We start from the raw sequence: 21,930 nt of genomic DNA on the forward strand, positions 1-21,930 counted from the left end.
TGAGTTGTCAAAGATAATTGCTAACGGTTCTGAGATTGCTTCAGTTAGTACCTTAAGTATCCTAGAATGAATCGGGCCCTGCCAACTTGGAATACATACAATTTATCTAAATATTCTAATTTAACCAGTTCTTTCCCTATTTTGGCTTGTGATCCTTCCCCTTTGTTGTTAATGGGCTTGAATATCTGATTACCATTAATCTTTTTAGTAAAGATTAAAGCAAAATAGGCATTAAATGACTCAGCCTTCTTGATGTCATTGGTTAGCTATCCTTCCCTGCTAATTAGAGGATCCACACTTTCCTTTGTCTTTTTCTTTCTCCTAAGGTGTTTAAAGAACCTCTTGTTATTGCCTTTAATGTCCTTGCTAGGTGTACCTTAGCCTTTCTGATTTTGTCCCTACATGCTTGTACTAGTCCTTTGTACTCATCCTTAGCAATTTGTCCATGTTTCCACTTTTAGTAGGATTCCTTTTGATTTTAGGGTCATTAAAGAACTTCTAATGGAGCCATGCTGGCCTCTTCCTATTCTTTCCTTTGCACCAAGATAGGCTGAAGTTGTGCCTTTAATATTGTTTCCTTGAGAAATTGCCTGAACTTTTCTCCTTAGATTTTCTCACCATGGGACCTGCCTACCAGTTCTCTGTGTTTGTTAAAGTCTGCTTTTTTTTAAATCCATTGACCATATTCTGTTACTGTCACTCCTTCCTTTCCTTACATTCATGAAATCTATCATTTCATGATCACTTTCACCCAAATTGCCTTCCACCTTGAGAATTACTATCAATTCCTTCTGATGGTCAGAATAAAGTTTAAAATGGCTGTGCCTGTGGTTACCTCCTCCACTTTCTGAAACAAAAAGTTGTCCCTAATACATTCCAAGAACTTCATGGAAATTTTGTATTTTGCCATATTAGTTTTCCAACAGATGTCTGGGAATTTAAAATCCCCCATTACTAGCAAGTCTTGTGTTTTGAATACTTCCGTTTGTTCTAGGAACGCGTCAGCCACCTCCTTGTCCTGATTTAGTTGTCTACAGTAGATGCCTACCATGACATCCCTATTTTTTACCCCTTTTATCTTTACTCTAGAGACTTTCAACTGGTCTGCCTCTCAGCTCCTTCTGGATCTCAGAACAAATGCATATATTCTTGATGTATAATACAAAACCTCAACCTGTTTTATCCTGCCTGTCCTTCCTGAACAAGTTATACCTCTCTATACCAATATTCCAGGTCTGAGATTTCTCCCACCACATCTCTGTCATGCCAATTATGACATAATTTAGTTTACAGACTAATACTTCCAGTTCTTCCTTTTTATTTCCCATACTCCTTGCATTTGTATAGACATCTATGATGTTGAGCAGATTTCCTCACTAATTTCCCTTTTGTTGCACCTATGAACATTATGTGGGGAACATCTGCCTGCACTCTAAAAGGGGCATAGGAGACAAATGAGGGTGTTGTATTAATCTTGATGGAATAAATGGGCCCAAAGTCAAAGGTGTTAACATGACCGTGTCACAACATTAATCAGTTTTTAAACAAGGTTTGGTATACAGAGACCTCAGCCTTAGTACCATGGCAAACCATTAATTTTTTTAACCTTTTATTAAAGATTCAAAAAAAGAAGGAAATACAGTAAAATATTAAGGCTTTTATTTAACAATGTCCCTTGTTCATTATTTTAAGCTGTAAAGTGTGTCTTTAGAAGGACACTCATACACACACACACACCTGACAGTCTGTTAAACAGTATTAATCAAGAGGGCAATAGCTACTCTTTTTGTGGCAAAGAGAAAAAGTTAGTTGAGGTGGGCTGGATCAGTTGTTGTTGCTTTTATTGTTAAAGTCCAATCCTGCTTTCTAGGAGACAAGACAGACAAACACAAGAGGTGAGAGAAAATAGCAGCAAAGATAGAAAATGGAGCTCTATCTCTAGTGTTAACTTTCATTTGTAACCTCACTGCTGGAGAGATACAAGCACAACCCACAGCTGGCCACTTTGAAACTTGGCAAACTGTACCAGCATCAGGATGCTCACGGCATTATTTTTAACTGCCTCTTTGGTTATAGCAGGGGTTTTCAAGCTAGGGGTTGGGATCCCTCAGGGGGGTCATGAGGTTATTACATGGGGGTTCATGAGCTGTCAACCTCCAACCCAATTCTGCTTTGCCTCCAGCATTTATAATGTTAAAATATATTAAAAAGTGTTTTTAATTTATAAGGGGGGGGGGTGTCACACTCAGAGGCTTGCTATGTGAAAGGGATCTCCAGTAAAAAAGTTTGAGAACCAATGGGTTATAGGTTTACATCAGTGTTGCAAAATGTACAGCTAAGCCAGCTTCTTATTAGACAGAAGGCAAAAGGAGAGAGATAAGAAATAAGCTGAGGAAGGAAAAGGACACATGGGGGAGGGAGGTGATAGCAGGCACTTAAGTCTCCCATCCCAGATGGAGTTGAGGATTCAACTGGAGCCAGTGGAGGTGGTGATGTCATCTGGGTCTCTTTCTTGACCCAGTTTCATCAGGACATATTTCAGGATCAGGACAATGCAGGTCCAATGTTGTAGTGGTGGGTCCCAGGAGACACTGTGAATAGCAGCCATGATGGTGAAGTTTGTGCCTTCTGATCCACCTCTCAGCTAGCTGCTGTTGTCAGGTCACCCCCCACACCCATTTTTTTAAAAAGGCACCTAAAAGGAAGTGATGGGCAGAACAGCACATCCCCTCATTATTTTGTTAATCAGTTAGGCTTCATTTCCAACACACCAACTTTGATTCATTGAGTTCCAGTCCCAAACTTTTCTAGTTTACCAGGCATGGTTTTATCAGTCTTTGAACTATCTTAGTGGGCCTTTTTGTTTGGATTAATTTAGTCTGTCTCCCTTTTGCACCTTTTCCTGCTACAATTTATTGTTACAGTAACCTATAACAGTTTATGAACTTTCACTCACTTCTACGGTGACCAGATGTCCTGATTTTATTGGGACAGTCCTGATATTCAGAGCTTTGTCTTATATAGGCACCTCTTATCCCACCCCCATCCCCTGTCCCAGTTTTCCACACTTGCTGTCTGGTCACCCTACTCACTTCTTACAATCAAACTCAATTAGGGTAAATGTGGTAGGCCCAATTATTACAATAGGGGTTTGAGGAGTTCATTGCTTTTGAAAGTTACGGTGAATTAGCCCTGCTGTAACCAGGGGCGGCTCTAGACATTTTGCCGCCCCAAGCACTGCGTCATGCCAAGGGGGGGGCGCTCTGCCGCTCGCCAGTCCTGCAGCTCTGGTGGACTTCCCGCAGGCGTGCGACTTCGGTGGAGCCGTGGGACCAGCAGACCCTCTGCAGGCATGCCGCTGAAGGCACCCTGCCTGCCGCCCTCCTGGCAACCAGCAAAGCGCCTCCGCGGCATGCCGCCCCAAGCATGTGCTTGGGGTCTGGAGCTGCCCCGGCTGTAACCAAGCCAACTCTATTGTGGTCAAAAGAGTTATTCCTGTTTGCACCCAACCTGAATTTGGTTCCTACTATCTCTTTAGTATCATGGTGAACTTTTAATTATAGAGCTCTCTACAGCTTCCCTTATGTATAGCTGTCACAAGAAAGATCCAAGATCCATCCGTTTGACACTGTTGCATTTGGAGCCATAGTACTGTTGCAGAATTCCAACAAGAATAAAAATGTGTTCTTCCTAGCACAGAATGATCTGAGATACTTAGAGATGAGATAAAGGAGAACAATCTATAAAGATTTTTTAGAACAGCTGGTTAAACTTTAGCTTCTGCCTAGTTTCTTAGAAGAGAATGGGGTGTATTGTTTAATCATATCAAGAATTAGTGTCTTTTTTTAGGTTGGTTCAACATTTTTCTCAGAGTCGGATGTGTGTGAGACAAGACAAGAAGCACTTTCAGAGTGGGAATCCGGGTAATTGAGTTTTAATTCTATGGATGTCAGTGAAATCCAAAGATGTCAGTAAACTGGGTGGAAGAGTGAAATATCACGGAAAGCAGCCCTAATGCAAAGGGACCCAACGAGGTCAGGAACATCCCTTCAGGAAAGAACAGGGAGTTTAACTTAGCCACGACGCAGCTGCAGCAAGAGGCCCCACGTGACAGCAGGGACTGCTCTGCCATGGGCACTAGCCTCAGAGCGTCTCCCCCCGACAAAGCTCCGGGAACCTCCCGCGCGCCCCCCACCAGCTCAGACCAGCACCGCCGCGCGCCCAGCATCTCTCCGCTCCCCAATCCACCCACTGCTCCGCGTCACGTCACCCCCGAGCGCTGCCCCAACCCGTCCCTCCTTCCCAGGGTTCCGCAGAGGCTTTTTCCTCTCCACGCCCAATCCGTTTCCTTCCTTCCTCCCCGCGCTCAGGCCCCGCCCCATCACTCTCTTCGCGGCCGCGCTTGGCCTTTCCTAGGCTCCGTAGCGGCCCCGCCTCTGTCTCTATCTGTCCCTTCTCGGCCCCCATACGCCGCGGCGCTTGTGTTGGTGGGTGCAGGATGGTGAGTGAGCACTGGGCCCCTGTCTCAGTTACCGGTAACCGGGGCTGCAGTTAGGAGACCGAGGGACGGGGGGATATGGAGAGGGGCTGGGCCCCCTCCCTGTGAGGCCCGGCTCCTTCCTCCGCCGGCCCGGCGTATGCGGAGTCATCGCCCATCCCCTGCTGAGGCCTCTGCCCCGCCGGCCCTGGAGCGAGGGGAGCGGGGCGGGAGGAACGGCATAAGGCGGGTTATTGACCGATTTCGGGAGGCGGTTTATTTCTAAGCCGTAAAATCATCTCCCGGAAGGGAGCATCCCCCGGAGTCCTGCCCAGAAGGGGCCGGTCCCCCTCAGGCGCAGATCCTCGTCCTGCCCCGCCGGCCAGCGAAGGGAGCAGATCCCCGCTGCTACCAGGCACAGGCGAAACAAAGGGAGATGGGAATGGCAAAGTTGCCACCCGTCTTATCCGGTACCTTATGAGGAGACTGTAAAGGTTCCTCTTCTGTAGGCCTGCCTGTCTGGTATTTAGCAAAACGGAGACAAAACAAACGGGGGCTGGTGCCTGGTCCTGCCCCCTTTCCCACACCCACAAGTGGTTTGTTAAACTTCTGTTTAAATAATAAAAAACACTTAATTTTGACATAACATTTTTCATCAGTAGATCTCAAAGTGCTCACATTGTTTGGTGCTGTGTAGGGTATTGCCAGCACAAAGTGTTCAAAAACCACAAGTACCTTAAAATTATTGAGATTTTTAAAATACAATTTTGGGTCTTTTTAATGTTTGAGTCTTTGGACAACACTTGGGTCACATTTTCAGTTTTCACAACCACAAGGTCGAGAAACCTGTTTGGTTTTTTCTTAGTGGTAGCTGAGAGGCCCATATAATCACATGACTCTAGTAGCTGGTGCTTTAAGAAAAACACCTAAAATCCGAAGAGCTGACAATAGTGTATTAAGCATACAATGCACAATTAAAATACACAGCTTTATTGTTTCATTGCCTTAACTGATTAGCAAAAGCTAACCCATTTTATAGTCTAACTTGCTAAAAATGTGAAAAGTCATATAAAAACCCGTAGACGTAATAACACAGTTTGTTCAGTGAACACCCATGTCTGATAGTGAAGGGTAAGATTGTGTCATGGATTCTGAGACTTTCAGATACCTCTGTGATGTTTTCCAGCCCTGGGGTGGTGGGCTGGAGCTGGCAGCCGCTGTGGAGCCCTGTAGCTCCTAGTTGCCACGGGTACTGTGGGCAGTGGGAGAACCCTTGCAGCTCCCAGCTGCCATGGGCAGCAGGTGCTGGATTCCCCCACCTTGGCAGTGGGGCTTGGGCTCTCATGCCCCTCCCCTGATCTTGGGCTTCAATCCTCCCCCAGTCAGCCCCATTTTGTTACAATTATTTTTAGTGAAAGTCAGGGACAGGTCACAGGCAATTTAAAAAAAAAAAAAATCCCAGAAACTGGTGACTCCTGGCTGAGTTTTACCAAAAATACCTGTGACAAAATCTTAACCTTATTGATAGTACATTCTTTTCACTAGTTTTAATACCAATCCTTGATTTAGTACAGATGAGTACACTAGCTTTATGTGATTAGTTGTATTATTGACAAGGAAATAGTTTACAGGTCTTGGAAATAGGGATTGCCATCTTCCTGGCATATCTAGTTCAACTGTGGCCAATACTTTATGCTTCAAAGGAAAGAGATATAACCATTATACGCCAAGCTAGTGCAATGCTGTACGCGTCCAAAACATAGCTGTTGAAGTAATCTTCCTTGCCCTTTGGTCAGTCCATATTGTTCCACTCTTCAAATCCCTTCACTAACTCTCCTGCTTGAGAAGATTGATTTATTCTAGGATTTACCAGCAGTTTGTTTAGCCTTATTAAAATGTATCTAACTACATACTCTTTTTGCAAGATTCTTTCAAGATTCTTAGTATTCCAAATACAAATAGCTTGCGTTCATTTGGGTGTCATCTTTGTTTTCCTATAGGGTCAAAGTCAAAGTGGTGGACATGGTCCTGGTGGTGGCAAGAAGGATGACAAGGTAAATAATGAAAAATCAATTACCCTTTTTTAATAGGGTGAACTGCATGACTAATTCCAAAGTTTTCAGCAATGGATTTTTAAACAATCTTTTGTTCCATGTACTCAAAACTGCCTAAAATTTGCCCATTGCTTATATTTCCTAGCCTCTCCAAATATCACTTTCATATGCATGTTGTAGAAGAATCACATGGTTTACTCAGAAAATGGCTTGCTCTGTAAACTGTACAATAGGCACTAATGGCAGTAATATCCTATTTACAAATAGTGAAATAAAAATAGCTCTTGGTCACAAAGGAGTTGATTTTTCAAAATCTGCAGGCAGATACCTGATTTGTGAGTATCAAGTCAGCACTTGTGTGCATATGTTAGGCTCATGGCTGCAAGTGCATTTTTAAAAATCCAACTAATATGGCTTTTTTTTCTTGTGGCTTAGGAAGAAAAATGAGTCCTTCTGAGCTAGAATTCTGTTTATGCAGGCAAACTTATAAATATACAAATTAACAAGTGAATTTAATATATTTGGATGTAGATTAAACTGCGTAGTAAACAAACTGCAGAACCTGACTGCTCCTTTATGATGTAAAATAACACTGGGATAAGTCTCCACAGTATAGTGCTGCTGCAACAGAGCGTAGTGTTCTGTTCTGCATGTGGAAGCTGTGCACTGTGCGACATAGGATGGCTAGTGTAAACACTTTGCCTTGCTGCAACTTACACCATCACACCAGTGCAGAGAGCAGTAGTATGATTCTCTAGTGTAGACAAGGCTTGAGAGTGAACCTCCTCTCTCCCTTAAGCCTCGCTTTGAAGATTTACAGTTCAGGGTTCAGTCTCCTGTGACATCAGATTCCTAGTTCTCCAAAAATTGGCAAAATCCTTCATCTGAAAGAGGCAACTCAAGATCTGATATATGTGATGTATAAAGTAAGCAGGAAAAAAATTAGTTTTTTTTAAAGCCTCCCTCTTTATATGTTATACATCATAAAGGACAAGTAAAGGGCACAAACCCAGAATATTTTTGCATTGTAGTTTACTTTCAAATTGAGTTCTTTTTCAGCTTGGTGCTGTAGTGGATTTCTGTGGCTAGTTCTTATGATAGCTATTCTGATTTGTTTTGTGCTTGTCTGATTCGGTTTAAAAGGATAAGAAGAAGAAATATGAACCTCCAGTTCCAACTAGAGTGGGGAAAAAGAAGAAGAAAACAAAGGGACCAGATGCAGCCAGCAAACTCCCACTGGGTAAGTATGTTTATTTTTCCTACAGTTTCACAAGGCTCTTATAATATTGGGGAATCTAGGGTTCTGATCCTGCAACAAGCTCCACAAGGGGTCTGCTCCCACGGATTGTACTGCAGGATTAGACCTAAATCTCAAATGACTAAATTGTAAAACCAAAGGTAACGCTGTAAAGATTTTATTAGAAATAACTTCCCTATTGCTTGGGTGAGGTTATTAGAGATTATCTCAGTAATTCTTAATATTTTTTCTGGAGAACGCTCTATCGGGCATCCAATTTTTTTTTCTTAAATTAGGTTAGAAGTGGGGAAGATCCTGTGAATAAAATAGTTGGAATAACATTGGAATAAGCAAAAAAGTGACTAACCCTCCCGTGTATTTAGGAGCTGGGAAAAGTGATGTCGAGCGTCTCTTCTGTCTATATAAACAATAAAAATAAGTCTTTTATTCACCTGAATTATCAGTAAACTGTGAAACATTGTTCTTGTGCAGGACCAGTAGGATTTTTTCTCTGTAAAATGCACACGTATGTTTGAGTGGGTTCCATATTCTGTCCAATAGTAGAACAGTGACACAGATACATGGTAGACAAATAGACAGTAGTATATCAGGTGTTTTTTCAGCTGTTGCAGAAGATCTGAACAGATGAACTCAAAAGGGATACAGTGTTAAGTTATGCAATGTTGTGGTTAAGGTGCTTGCTCACAGTCATTAACAATTAGATTTTTGCAGTTAGATTTGCTCTGTTACATGAGTGTGTTCGCTGCTGTTGTAATTCTCCTCATGTTCCCAAATGAAATTTGCAGTATGAAACTAAATGAATTGGGTAGTGGATTGAGGTGGTTTTGGGGGCTGCTTTTTTTCAGAGGCCCTTTCTGGATTTAGAAGGGGAGAACTCTTGTTTTGGCATTTATTGTGTGAAGCTTTAGCTGTGAGTAGGACATGTGAATTTGCTTTGCATCTATAGCCTTTCCTATACTAAGTTTTCAACCATTGGTGTAGCATGCTAGTGCAAGCAATAGAGCAAACAGGATTTACTCTGATTCAATGTAATTTGTTGTAGCTGGAATAAGCTGCACTGGTATAAATTGTGCAGTACTTCTATAACTCGTGTATACCGTGCTTTGCACAGGTGTATCTATGACAGTGGATAAAGCACCAGTTCAAGGAAGACCTGTAAAATTCCTCCTGAACTGACCCTTTTGCTGTGAGATTGTGGCTGGCATTTTTGTTTTCTTTGAAGTTCTCCATCAGGTGAAGCACTGGGGGTTGGAAGGATCATTCACAGTCTGGACTGAATACTGTAGATATGGAACCTATTAGCCAAGATGGTCAGGGATGCAACCCAATACTCTGGGTGTCCTTAGCGTCTGAATTCCAGAAGCTGGGAATAGACAATAGGGGATGGATCTCTCAATGATTGCCTGTTCTGTTCATTCCCTCTGAAGCACCTGGCATTGGCCACTGTCAGAGGACAGGGTACTGGGCTAGATGACCCAGTATGGCCGTTCTTACGCTCCACTGTCTTTAAAGTGGAATAAAGTATTGCTTTACTATGCTGCCTGATAGCTGAAAACCCCACTGGGAAATTACATCCATATTCTAGGCCACTGGAGCTTTTCTGTGGTGAGGTATTAGCATGGTAGCGGCTATGGCTGCCAGAGCATGTTCTTAGTCTGCAGTGCCTACCTCTGCTTGATGCACTCTTACCTTACCTGTTAGATTCTGGAAGTATTGACTCATCTACTGATGTGCCATTGAAAACCTTGGTAGTGGTTGGGTACATTTATAGAGAAACACACCTAAAGCCATCACCCCCAGAGACTGTTGTGGTGGAAGGTAGTTATGACATTTGGAAGAAAATCCAGTTAGAAACTTTCATTTAAATAACTGGTATTTTGAAAAGATTTGCTGGTGGATTTCTTAGTTTACAGGCCTTTGGGTAATGATTCAGACTGGCCTGTTAACAAGGATTAGGCCAACAATTTCTAGCAGTGAATTATTGAATATCTTATACCATATCTAAGTGGGAGTCAGATATACAGTGATTCTACTTCTTTCATTACAGTGACACCTCACACACAATGCAGACTCAAATTGTTGAAATTAGAGAGAATTAAAGATTACCTACTTATGGAGGAAGAATTTATCAGAAATCAGGAACAGATGAAACCTTTGGAAGAAAAGCAAGAGGTAAGTCTTGAGGAAATTATTACTCTTATTAAAACTGAGATACTACTAACCTAGATCTTTAGAAGTAAAATTGTAAACAATGTAAACTAGTTGATGCACAAGACCTGGAAATAAAGTGACTGAAATTTATAAAAACAGAGTAAATATTTTAATACTTATTTTAACTGTATTTAATAAAGCATATAAGGTACAGTCTCCTTACCGAGCGGCTCCCTAGTTGAAGAACTGAGGATGAGGAGTCTACTTTCAGGAATATTGGGGACTGGAGTAGTGGGTTGAGTTTCGATAACAGTTTATTATAGGTGGGGCATGTGTTTTTGTTTAGTGAGTCTCTGAAGGTGGAACTCCCCAAGATGGCCAGCCAGCAGAAAGGGGAAGGAATGCGCTAGACATACACACATTCTTATAGGATAAGCTACAGAGGCATAAAGCAGCATCAGATTAAACAAGTGGTTTAGCTTCTTAGCTGCCCCGAAAAGAGAGCTCCTGGCCTCCTCTGCTGTGGGATCTATACTGCATCACAGAAAGTACAAGGAACGTTTTTCTTCAAATAGTTGTCAAAAGAACTGGGTAATGAATTTCCATTTTTTCCTCACATAGGCAGTAGTTCTTACTTTAGTATATATGTTTAAAGCAGTACAATACATGTTTTGCAGAAGCTATTTTTTTCTGTGTTTAGTTCTTTACTATTGCTTGTTTTGTTTCTTGCAGGAAGAGAGATCAAAGGTGGATGATCTGAGAGGAACCCCAATGTCTGTAGGTACCCTGGAGGAGATTATTGATGATAATCACGCTATAGTGTCTACATCAGTGGGATCTGAACACTATGTCAGTATTTTGTCTTTTGTGGACAAAGATCTTCTAGAACCAGGCTGCTCTGTTTTGCTCAATCATAAGGTAAGTTGTCTCACAATATGAAGATGGAGTGGGGTGCTGTCAAGGTTTTATTCCCACTTTGAACTTTAGCGTCCAGAAAGTGGGGACCTGCATGTATGCCTCTAAACTTAATTCCTAGCTTAGATCTGATAACGCTGCCACCAACCAAAATATAGTGTTTGGTACACTTTCTGTCCCCCAAAACTTCCTGGGAACCCAAGACCCAAACTGCTTGGGTCTTAAAACACAAGAGGATAAACCATTCCCCCTCTCTTTCCCCCCCCCCCAAGACTTTCCCTGAGAGAGACACTGACCCAAACTCCTTGGATCCTAAAACAGAGAGGAATTAACCTTCCCCCCGCCCCCACTCCCTGGGAGTTCAGACTCAATCCCTTGGGTCTTACACAAGGAAAAAAATCAATCAGGTTCTAAAAGAAAAGCTTTTAATTAAGAAAGAAAAAGTAAATTATCTCTGTAAAATCAAGATGGAAAATTGTTTACAGGGTCTCAGCTTTACATAGACCAGAGGGACTACTCCCCCTAGCCAAAGGATAAGTTACAGCAAACAGAGGTAAAATATCCTTCCAGCAAATACACATTTGCAAATAAAGAAAACACAAAAAGACTATTCGCCTTCTAGCTATTACTTACTATGTTGAACATGAGAGACTGTTTCAGAAAGATTGGAGAAAACTGGTTGCACGTCTGGCTCCTCTTAATCCCAGAGAGAACAGCAACAAAAAAAAACCAGCACAAAACAAAGACTTCCCTCCACCAAGATTTGAAAGTATCTTGTCCCCCGATTGGTCCTTTGGTTAGGTGTCAGCCAGGTTCACTGAGCTTGTTAAACCTTTACAGGTAAAGAGACATTAACCCTTAACTATCTGTTTATGACAGCTGCAATTCCAATATCCCTCTGAACTAGCTTTTGTTTTTGGAATCTGTTACAAGAGTACCATAGTGTAAGATCCAAGGATAAGTGCTTTGTGTGTTTCATGTCGCTGTGTGAATATACAGTACATTTAAACTTGGATTCCTGCGTAGCTTTGTGTTTTATCTTTAGGATAATTCTTGAGTAAAATGCATGCTATTTTACTTATGTTTGGTATTGGTATACCACTTGGACTAGGTTCATGCGGTGATAGGAGTCCTGATGGATGACACAGATCCTTTAGTAACAGTGATGAAAGTGGAGAAGGCCCCTCAGGAGACTTACGCTGACATTGGTGGCCTTGACAACCAGATTCAAGAAATTAAGGTACTCATATTTAGTAATTTATCTAATTAAAAAGAAAACCTTTAAGCATCTGTTATCAGGAAGTTACCTAGATGATGGTCCAAAACTTGTGCTGAATTGTCACAATTGCTGTGGAACTCAAGACAGCATTGAGCTTTCTGGGATTTTGTACATTTAAAATCCTCAGCCTTAGCAGTCTTTTACAATTATATCAAAATTTTCAAAAGTGACTAGTGATTTTGGGAGTCCTATTTTGCCTCACTTTAAAGAGACATGATTTTCAGAAAGTGCTGATTTCCTACCCTCTGAAATAGGTGACTCAGGTTGGGCACCCAGAACACTAGTGAAAATGTTGGCCTTAATAATTGATAATTAACACATTGAGGAAACCAGATTTCTCTTGCTGAATAATCCTCAGATTCTAGAGGCATCCTCTAGTGCTCTGCACACAGGATTAGGAGCCACGAATTCCTGAATTCTAAATCAAGCTCTGACATTGACTTGCTATGTGGCCTTTGGCTGGGCACTCATTCAGCCTTAATGTTTTCATTTCTAAAATGGGGACAGTAATACTCAATTACTTCATGTGACTGTTGTGCGGATTAATTAGTCAATATTTATAAAATACTTGTTCTTATGCTATAGGAGTCTGTGGAGCTTCCTCTCACCCATCCTGAGTATTACGAAGAGATGGGTATAAAGCCTCCCAAAGGAGTAATTCTGTATGGCCCACCTGGCACAGGTATCCTCCATAACAGTAATTTTAAGTATGCTCAATTAATCCCATTTAAGGTATTAAGTGCAGATCCACAAAGGTACTTACGCACCTAAGTCCCAACCCTGGCTCCACTGCGATTCACAAAACTCCTGCTGCACCCCATAGCTGCTGGATGAGGTTAGGGTCTGAGTTTTCAGGGTAAAAGTTCCCTCAGCACTTGAGTTTTTGCCTCTGGGCATGCATGCTACTGCCTCTCCCTAGGTGTTCCAAGCTTATCTCCTGCGTAAGCCCTAGAGCAATTCACAAACTGGGGGAAGATAGGTGTTCATCCACCTAAGTCACATGTAGTAGCCAGCCCATTCTGGTAGGCATGTTCAGAGGGCACCTCCTGGATTGGGCCCTGTTCAGAGTCTTCCCGGAGGAGGTGGTGTCCACCTTATAACTTTAGCCAGTGGTTAGAGCACTCACCTGGGGTGTCAGAGACCCAGGTTCAATTCCCCCCACTACTGGAGAAAGGATTTGAATAGGGGTCTCCCACTTCTCAGGAGAGTGCTCCAATCACTAAGCTATGGAATATTCTGATGTGGGGCTTCCTCAGTTTCTCTGGTTGAAGCTATGGATAAATACTTGAATCATTAGAGCATGGGAACTGGACCCTGGGTCTCCCATCTCCCAGGTGGATGCCTTAACCCCTGGGCTTACAGAATCATTCTCACTCTTTCTTACTGGCCCAACGACTGATCCACTGTTGATAAATACTTAAATAGTCATTGGGCCAGAGAGAGAGAGAGAGACTGCACTGCAATGGTTACAACACTCACCTGGGATGTGGGAGGCTCGGGGTATGGTAGCTTTGCACCTGTCATGTCTTGCAAGAAATGTCTTAAGCACCTAAACCTTTTGGCTTAAAGAGGCAGGTCTTCTTTCATGGATCACTAAGCAGAGGTAGGTGCCTGTCTCCAGGATACACCTGTCATTGTGTAGCTTAGGTGGGGAGCTACCTAGCATGTTGGCTTTTGTGGATCATGTTCTAAGGTACCTAACCCTCCCCATTCATTGTATAGGAAGCCTGTGTGCCTAACTCAATCATTGTGGATCGCAGTGTTGTTTCTGTGATTTTTCTAGGCAGCACTGTGATGTTCAGCGTTGCAATGTATTAGTCATTGAGTTGTAATTTTAATGTAATTAGACTTGGTTATATCAGCACTGTTCTGTATTTCATGAGTATTTTTTCTTAAAGTTAATAATTGTTACTGCAAACTCACTGCAGTGTTTCTTTACAATTGATAATAGGTAAAACCTTACTAGCCAAAGCAGTGGCAAACCAGACCTCAGCAACCTTTCTGAGAGTTGTTGGCTCCGAGCTTATACAGAAGTACCTAGGTGATGGTCCAAAACTTGTCCGTGAATTGTTCCGCGTAGCTGAGGAGCATGCTCCATCGATCGTCTTTATTGATGAAATAGATGCCATTGGTACAAAGAGGTAGTGTATTGCATTCACGCTTTGACACTGAATATAATAATTTTGTGAATAATAGGGAAGTTATCGGAAACATTTCATTTTGTGTGAGTTTGTGCTGAATTTCTCCTTTCATCATTGCCATTTTGGTAGGTTAAATTGAGGTTCTCAGACTGGGGGTCAGGACCCCTCCAGGGGTCATGAGGTTATTACATGGGGGGGGTCATGAGCTGTCAGCCTCCACCCCAAACCCTGCTTTGCCTCCAGCACTTATAATGGTATTAAATATATTTAAAAGTGCATTTAATGTGCATGGGGGGGTCGCACTCAGAGGCTTGCTATGTGAAAGGGGTCACCAGTACAAAAGTTTGAGAACCACTGGGTTAAATGATTTTTAATGTAAACAACACTTTCGTTTGTTGACAAGTAAAATTTGAAGTAGTTACTGCAAAACTCTCAAAAATTTATCTCAAAACATTTTTTGTTAAAAGATATGCCAAAAGTTTAGCTGCTATTGTAGTAGAACCTAACAGTATAGCTACAGTAATGATGGATCACTTTAGGCAGAAAGAGATGGCTTGTGTAACACATACATTCGTCATGCTTCCAACATTAGCTGAGTACGACATTTGATTACTTTAACTTATTTTTCTATTGTGTTATTTATATAAATCTGTAGATGCTTGTCTCTACATTCTGCTGTGTAGATATGTAGGGCTGTAGATAAGTTTACAATAACATTGTTTGGGTGTATCATAGTAAAAAGCCATGCTCAATAACTTTCCATAACTTTTATAGCATTTTTAATTGTTACACTGTCCAGAGCAGAAGTTGATAAAATTGATCTATGTGAGTGAGCCATTATGTTACACTGAACTAATGTCAGCTTGCATCCAGGTTGTGCTGTTTTAAAGATGGAGCAAGGTTTAATTGGGACTGACGCACTTCACAGCTTAAGGTGTCCTTAAAGCAGCCCATTATCACCCTAAAAATCAAAGCGTTGGAAATAACAGTATATTTTTGGGATGTCTGAAGGTGCCATTTTCATACTTCTGTTTAAAAAAACCCAAACTGTTTCAGTAAAGGTCTGACTTGAGTCAGCACAGGCAAAGAGATTGTTAGAGGGATGCTGTCAAGTCTTAACAGCTGGAAGCTAAAGTCAGCAATAGTCAAATTGGAAGTAACACAAATTTTTAACCTTGAGGGTAATTAATCATTGGAATAGCTTACCAAGGACATCACTCTATGTCTTTATATCAAGACTGGGTGTGTTTTTAAACTGTATGTTCTAATTTTTTATTATGGTACTGCCTAGGGGACCAGTCAAGCATCAGACCCCATTGTGCTGGTCCCAGTCTCTGCCCCCAAAAGCTTACCCATTTTTCAGTCCTGTCTATTTACATTATAAGGGAAAGGGGCATTATATACCAGCAAAATGATTGTTTGTAAATGTCATGTTAGTTAAAAAAACATAGGGAGGGATTTGTCAGGAGGGGATTAGATAAACGTAGGCTCTGGTTCAACCCGAAATTATTGGACTAATGCCGGAATCATGTGAAATTCTGTGGCCTTTTCTATTCAAAGGTCGGACTAGATGACTGTAATACTTTCTGACCATAAAATCTGTGCATATATGAAAAACTGGAAATGGATTAATTTAAGTAATCAGTTTCTGAGAATGCACCCTTCTAAATAGTATGTTTATATATATTTTTTTTAATTCCTGTTAAAAATATTGACAATTTTTCTGCTTCCCTATTTATAAGGGCCTTTTCATTAAGGGACAAACTAACTATTCACACTGATGCATAAAGTAAACACTGGAAAAATAAGAGTATTTGCTCATCTTTCAGTTTAGTGTTACTTGTAACTGCAGAAGAGCCAAGATTTTCAGTCAGAAATGTGACTTTAAAGCTGGGTGTCCCTTTCTTGTCTTCTGCTTACCTTATCAGACCCAGGTGGTATATAAACTGAGCTGTTGTGAAAGCTTTTGTATTTGAGGGCATATTTACATTCCTGTATAACCTGGGTAGTTTAAGCTCTGATGAAAAAAGCTGTTAATAATCACTGGTAGAGTGTCAGAGCATTTATTTCTGATATGCTGATAATTTTATCATTGGTAAAGAAAAATATTTTTTGTACAGGGTTTAATTTGGTTTGGTTATATTTCTTTCTCTTGCCTGGCCTCAAAGATATGACTCAAATTCTGGTGGTGAAAGAGAGATCCAGCGTACGATGCTGGAGTTGCTGAACCAGTTAGATGGGTTTGATTCCCGTGGGGATGTGAAAGTTATCATGGCCACAAACAGAATAGAAACATTGGATCCAGCCTTAATCAGGCCAGGTAAGAGACTTTTTATTATGCATTTTTATTAAGTCGCATTTACTCCAAAAAGCTTCTTGTGCCATTTCTGCCTTTCTTTATAGAATGTTGTTTGAAACTCTCCATAATCATGTTATGACTTAAAAGGAATATTGATTTAGGAGTATAAAAGTCAGTCCTCCTGAACAGGATGTAGAATATGAATCATGATGTATGTGCATGGAGAAAAAGGATAAACCCAAGGAAGAATATTAAAATTATTTTTAATGTCTCAGGCTGTTGCTTAGGTATTTTATATGTCCATCTTTACCATAGTAATTGAGTATCTCATCACTTGTTAATCATTTATCCTTAAAACAGCCCTGTGAGATAGGGAAGTGATATCATCCCTATTTTACAGATGGGGAGCTGAGGCAGAATGACTAAGGGCTAGATTCACAAAAGGACTTAAGTGCTTAACTGCCACTTTGGGTACCTAAATCCCCAAATCAGGTCAGTGGGATTAACAAAAGCCCTGCTCAGCTGCCCCAGAATGCTTTAGGCACCTAAGTTTTCACAGTAAAAGTTCCCTACATGTCTATATTTTTGCATGTACTCATGTGCAATGCAGCAGCCTTCCTCTAGACATTCAGATGTCTAAGGGCCCAGAGCAATGTATAAAATAGAGGAAGATAGGTGGTTCCTCCGCCTAACTTGCCTATGGGACCTGATCTGGTGCACAGCTCAGAGCTTACCTACCAGATCAGGCTCCCATAGGTGAGCTCACCCAAAATGCTGGGGAAGTGCTGTGGAGGGGGAGACCTCCCTCTTACCTTTTAGCCCAGGGGCTAGGCTACTTATGCTGGAAACCCCCTCAGCCCCCAGTTCAAGTTGCTGCTCCTCATAAGTGTGAAGGGATCTAAACAGAGATCTGCTACCACTAGGTTATGGAATAGTCTGTGCGGTTCCCTCAGTCTCGCCTCTTGAGGTTGTTCCACCATGAATATGAGAGAGAACAAGTATTACTAATGTGGTGGCTAAAGCACTCACTTGGGCCATGGGAGACCCAGGATACAGTCCCCCTGCTCCAATGACTTTTTTTTATTTATTTATCCACAGTGCAACAGCTGCAGTAGGAGAGAATGAGGGAGGCCCACATCAGATTATCTCATAGTCCAGTGGTTGGGCACTCACCTGCGAGATGGCAGATCCCTATTTGAATCCTTTCTTCCTCTCAGGCAAAGTGGGGACTTGAACCACGATCTTCCACAGCCCATCTGAGTATACTAACCACTGGGCTAAAAGTTACGAGAGAGGTCCTGGCACCCCCAGCTCCTTGCAAAATGGCATAAGCACCCACTGCTAAGGGAAGATTTGCACTGAGAGTCTCAAGCAGTGGGAGGTGCATCCCTGCGGCTCAGACTTAAGTGCTGAACTCAGAGAGGAGTGGGGATGAGAACAGACCACTTTCCTGGGCATCACTCATTGATGAGGAGCAGCCTAGCATGTTGGCTTTTGTGACTCCTGTTCTAAGGCACCTATCTCAGAATCCCAGCAATTTTTTAGGTGGTGAAAGGGTAGGTGTGATGATGCTTAACCTCACCACACCTAAATTCCTTTGTAAATCTAGCCCATGTTCATGCAGGATGTCTTTGATAGGGGAGTCTGTCCTAACTGCTAACCTTCCTCTTAAATCTAGAAGCACATTTTCCATTCAGCTGTCGAAAAACAGACCACCAGTATCATAATTTCTGGGCTGATTTTATTTTTTTCCTCTGAGTATAAACCTGGCACCTACCATTCTGTCTGTTCTGGAGTATGCTGCTTTATAATAAAGGTAGAACTATCCAAGCACTTAATTCAGTGCAAACACAGTGAAGTGCTTGTTTTTGATCACTTGTATTTAATTCACAGTTAAAGCTGGTGAACTTTAAGATTACTAGAATACTTGTATACAAAGGAACTCCACAGTTTGAAAAATAAAAGTCTAAGCATTAGAAGTTTTAAGCCTCACTCATGTTAGCAGGTACCTCTTTTAAATAGGAAAGGGCGAGTGCCAGGATGTTCTCTATGACAAGATTTTACTTATTGAACTTGCTTTCCGGACGTGGCAACCTTCAGGGTATGATGCAAGAGTGTCCTGTTTGGTTGGAATTTAATAACAGGGAGTGGAGAAGAGTGGGCTGGATGATGTTTCTTTTTAAAGACCTATAGGGTACAGTCTTTATTTGGGTTTCTTGCCTGGAAAAATATTAAAGCTGAGCAGCAACAAAACTTGAGCTGGGCACAGATACTATATTTTAAAGTTGTAAAAACAGCCAATAAGAGATTCTAAGTGTTTGGGAAGTAAGAAGGAAGCTACCCCACATCTGCCTACTGTGAGGTTCTTACACCTTTCCACTGAAGCTGGTCACTATTTGAGACCAGATGGACTTCCCTCTGATCCAGTTTGTCAATTCTTATGTTCCTCTATTTAAATATGACTAGGCCAGTGGTAGTTCTCTCCCTATTTAATTTAAACATTGACTGTCTATTTTGTCCCTACTATGCAGCACTGCATAAGCATTAATAAAATGGTCACAGCTTGTTCACATTCTCATGAGCACGGAGCCTCACCTACCTTCTGACCTCAGTTTTTCTTCAAGAATATGACTGTGGGACATTGCCTCCACACCTCTGCCAATGTGGGGGAAACAGTGACAGCTCATTCTGTACTTCTTCAGGGGACAGACTCCACTGCTTTCAATCCAGAATCACTTAAATGTCTTTCCTACACACAGGGCGTATTGATAGGAAAATTGAGTTCCCCTTACCAGATGAAAAGACCAAGAAGCGCATCTTTCAGATTCACACAAGCAGGATGACTTTGGCAGATGATGTAACTTTAGATGAGCTCATTATGGCTAAAGATGATCTGTCTGGCGCAGATATTAAGGTAAGGTGCACTAGTGCTGACTAAGTTTGTAAACATCAGTTATGATAAATATGTAATATCTCAGATGAATTAAGACCTTGTGCTGTGATCCCAATAAGCAGCCCTTTCTCTATTGCCATAAGACAGTCAGACTGTCCTTCAAAGCTTTTACTGTTCTCTCCTTTATCCTTGATTAGAGCAGTGATACTCAGGCCTCAGTGGTGCAGAAGCCAAATCAGCAATCACCATCACCCAAGAGAGCCACAATAGTGTGAATTCATTGTTTCATTTACTATATGTATATATTCTTACAGCAAAATGACTGACCAAGTATTGATTTTATCAACTATAACAACATAGTAAAAGCATCCTGATTGGTTAATACAGTAACTCCTCACTTGAAGTTGTCCTGGTTAATATTGTTACGTTGCTGATCAGTTAGAGAACATGCTCACTTAAAGTTGCATTTTTCAGGAACATAACTACAACATTAAGTGAGGAGTTACAGTAACTAAAATCAGTGTTTTAGTATGTGCTACACAGAGCTGCAGGAAACATGTGAAAGAGCCACTTGCAGCTGCCAAGCCTCAGTTTGAGTATCACTGCTGTACCCAAGTTGTAGATGACAAAAATTTTACATGGAGATAGTGTAACTTGCCTAAAGCCATACAGCAGGTCTAGTCTCTATTCTCAACTCCGCCACAGAAGTTCTGCCTCCTTGTAATTTCACCTCTAGAGACCCCTCTTAAAGTTCTGCTTAGCGATCACACATTGGCAGCCTCAGTTTACTAGATGGACTGTGCTAAATGTATCTGTTTCTTGGGAAAAAAGGTTATAGTGTAATGGTTGATTTCCTGTGAGCATGGAAGCACTGCTTGGATTGGAAACAGAACTATTTGTTCAATACAGGTGTAGAGAGAACTTGAGTTCCAGTCTTATTAGCTTCATAACTTAATATGGCAAGTAATGATTAGCATGGTTTTGCCACTGTTCTGTCTGCACAAGCATCTAGAAAATATCTGAAAACTGTCACAGTAATGCATGTGTAGTTTGAATTAGTTGTCTATAGCTAGCAATTAATATCAGCTTTTCTCTTTGGTAGGCCATTTGCACAGAAGCTGGTTTGATGGCTTTGAGAGAACGCAGAATGAAAGTAACTAATGAAGACTTCAAAAAATCAAAAGAGAATGTTCTCTATAAGAAACAAGAAGGCACCCCAGAGGGGCTTTATCTTTAGGGACTTCTCTCTCTCAAAATACCTGAAACGGCAACAGATGTTTCACTGGCCTCAGCATAACATCTTAGCCTCTAAGCATGGACTGTGTTTAGTTGTAAGTCTATAAAATACTTATTCAATTAAAAAAAAATCAATTCTGAAACAAAATGTTTTATTTAGAAAATGTCTGTCAACACATCAGACATGTATTAAATTGCCTAGTTACCTATTAGTGGCTTGATGAATTTTTTCATCAGGCTACTGGCTTCTATAGACTATTTCAGAAAACAAGACCTGCACCCACTGTTCAGTCTCATAACTAACTAACTACTGGGAGCAACTTTATAACTGACAAATCCAGTTCAGAGAAATTTTATAATATAGTACTTCTGCTTCATCCTAAATTAATCTATACTTTTGTGTTAATCTTGTAGTAAGCCTAAATCTAGTTAACAGTTACACCTAGTCCAGTGACAATGGTATTCTTTTTATAGGACATTTCAATGTCATAGTACCCAGGCAGTTATAAAAATGGTTAGTTTTTTTTTAAACGAACTCAGACCCTGTTTGTTAGAATCACAGCTGACCAAAACTTTTCATTAAGAGAAAAAGACAGTATCTAGGTTGTCAGTTAAAACAATCTTTTGGATAAGTTTTAAAAGCTGGTGTTCGTATTTAAAACTATTTTAAATACAAGTGTTACTAAGATCACACAACTGTTATTTTCAGTTCTTGTAAAGTCAAAACTTATGGCTTTCACCATATATAGAAGATTCTGCATTTAAGACAACCACTACTGTTCTAATTTAAAAAAAAGTATACATCCCGACACCTGGTGAACAATCGTGACTTCTGAAGTTTTACCAATTTGTTCAAAGCACTCACACTGCAATCTCCCAGCTCCTGCCCCTATGAGAACAAACAAAGAATCTCTCATCATTTATTTCAAATTGTTCTACTCATTCTCTGACCACAATCTGAGTGAAATGCAATGATTCATAATATCCTGATATTGCTGCATTCCATAAGCACTGTAGTATATTAAGCTCTGTATATATTTTCCCAAAAGTACTGAGAGCTTCCTAATATGTAGCCACAAGAAAATGCAGAAAGATAGCTGGGGACACCACAGGGAGAGTAGAGCAAATATGGCAGAAATACAAATCACATTCTGATGATTAGTTTTTACATAGTGTTAGGGGGCTTATTCCTTCACCCTCTCACTTCCCTGGTCCTTCTCGCATGAA

General features: G+C 41.1%; 1 protein-coding gene across 1 annotated transcript; it reads left to right on the top strand.

Annotated features, from left to right (window-relative positions):
• The first annotated feature begins 4,386 nt into the window (after positions 1-4,386).
• On the top strand, positions 4,387-20,915 carry PSMC1 (proteasome 26S subunit, ATPase 1). The gene is made up of 11 exons (XM_032784422.2): positions 4,387-4,501; positions 6,478-6,531; positions 7,675-7,771; positions 9,837-9,961; positions 10,673-10,858; positions 11,967-12,095; positions 12,720-12,816; positions 14,086-14,275; positions 16,444-16,595; positions 19,334-19,488; positions 20,570-20,915. The coding sequence occupies exons 1-11, from the start codon at positions 4,499-4,501 to the stop codon at positions 20,702-20,704; spliced, it is 1,323 nt and encodes a 440-aa protein (XP_032640313.1). The 5' UTR covers positions 4,387-4,498; the 3' UTR covers positions 20,705-20,915.
• Positions 20,916-21,930: the final 1,015 nt, after the last annotated feature.

The sequence above is a fragment of the Chelonoidis abingdonii genome, chromosome 4, assembly GCF_003597395.2.
Source record: "Chelonoidis abingdonii isolate Lonesome George chromosome 4, CheloAbing_2.0, whole genome shotgun sequence".
Taxonomy (NCBI): domain Eukaryota; kingdom Metazoa; phylum Chordata; order Testudines; family Testudinidae; genus Chelonoidis; species Chelonoidis abingdonii.

Excerpts from the sequence above, each read along its gene's own strand:
- PSMC1 (XM_032784422.2), top strand. Across the intron at positions 6,532-7,674 it reads GTGGCAAGAAGGATGACAAG|GATAAGAAGAAGAAATATGA; the intron begins GTAAATAATGAA and ends TCGGTTTAAAAG. Across the intron at positions 10,859-11,966 it reads CTGTTTTGCTCAATCATAAG|GTTCATGCGGTGATAGGAGT; the intron begins GTAAGTTGTCTC and ends CACTTGGACTAG.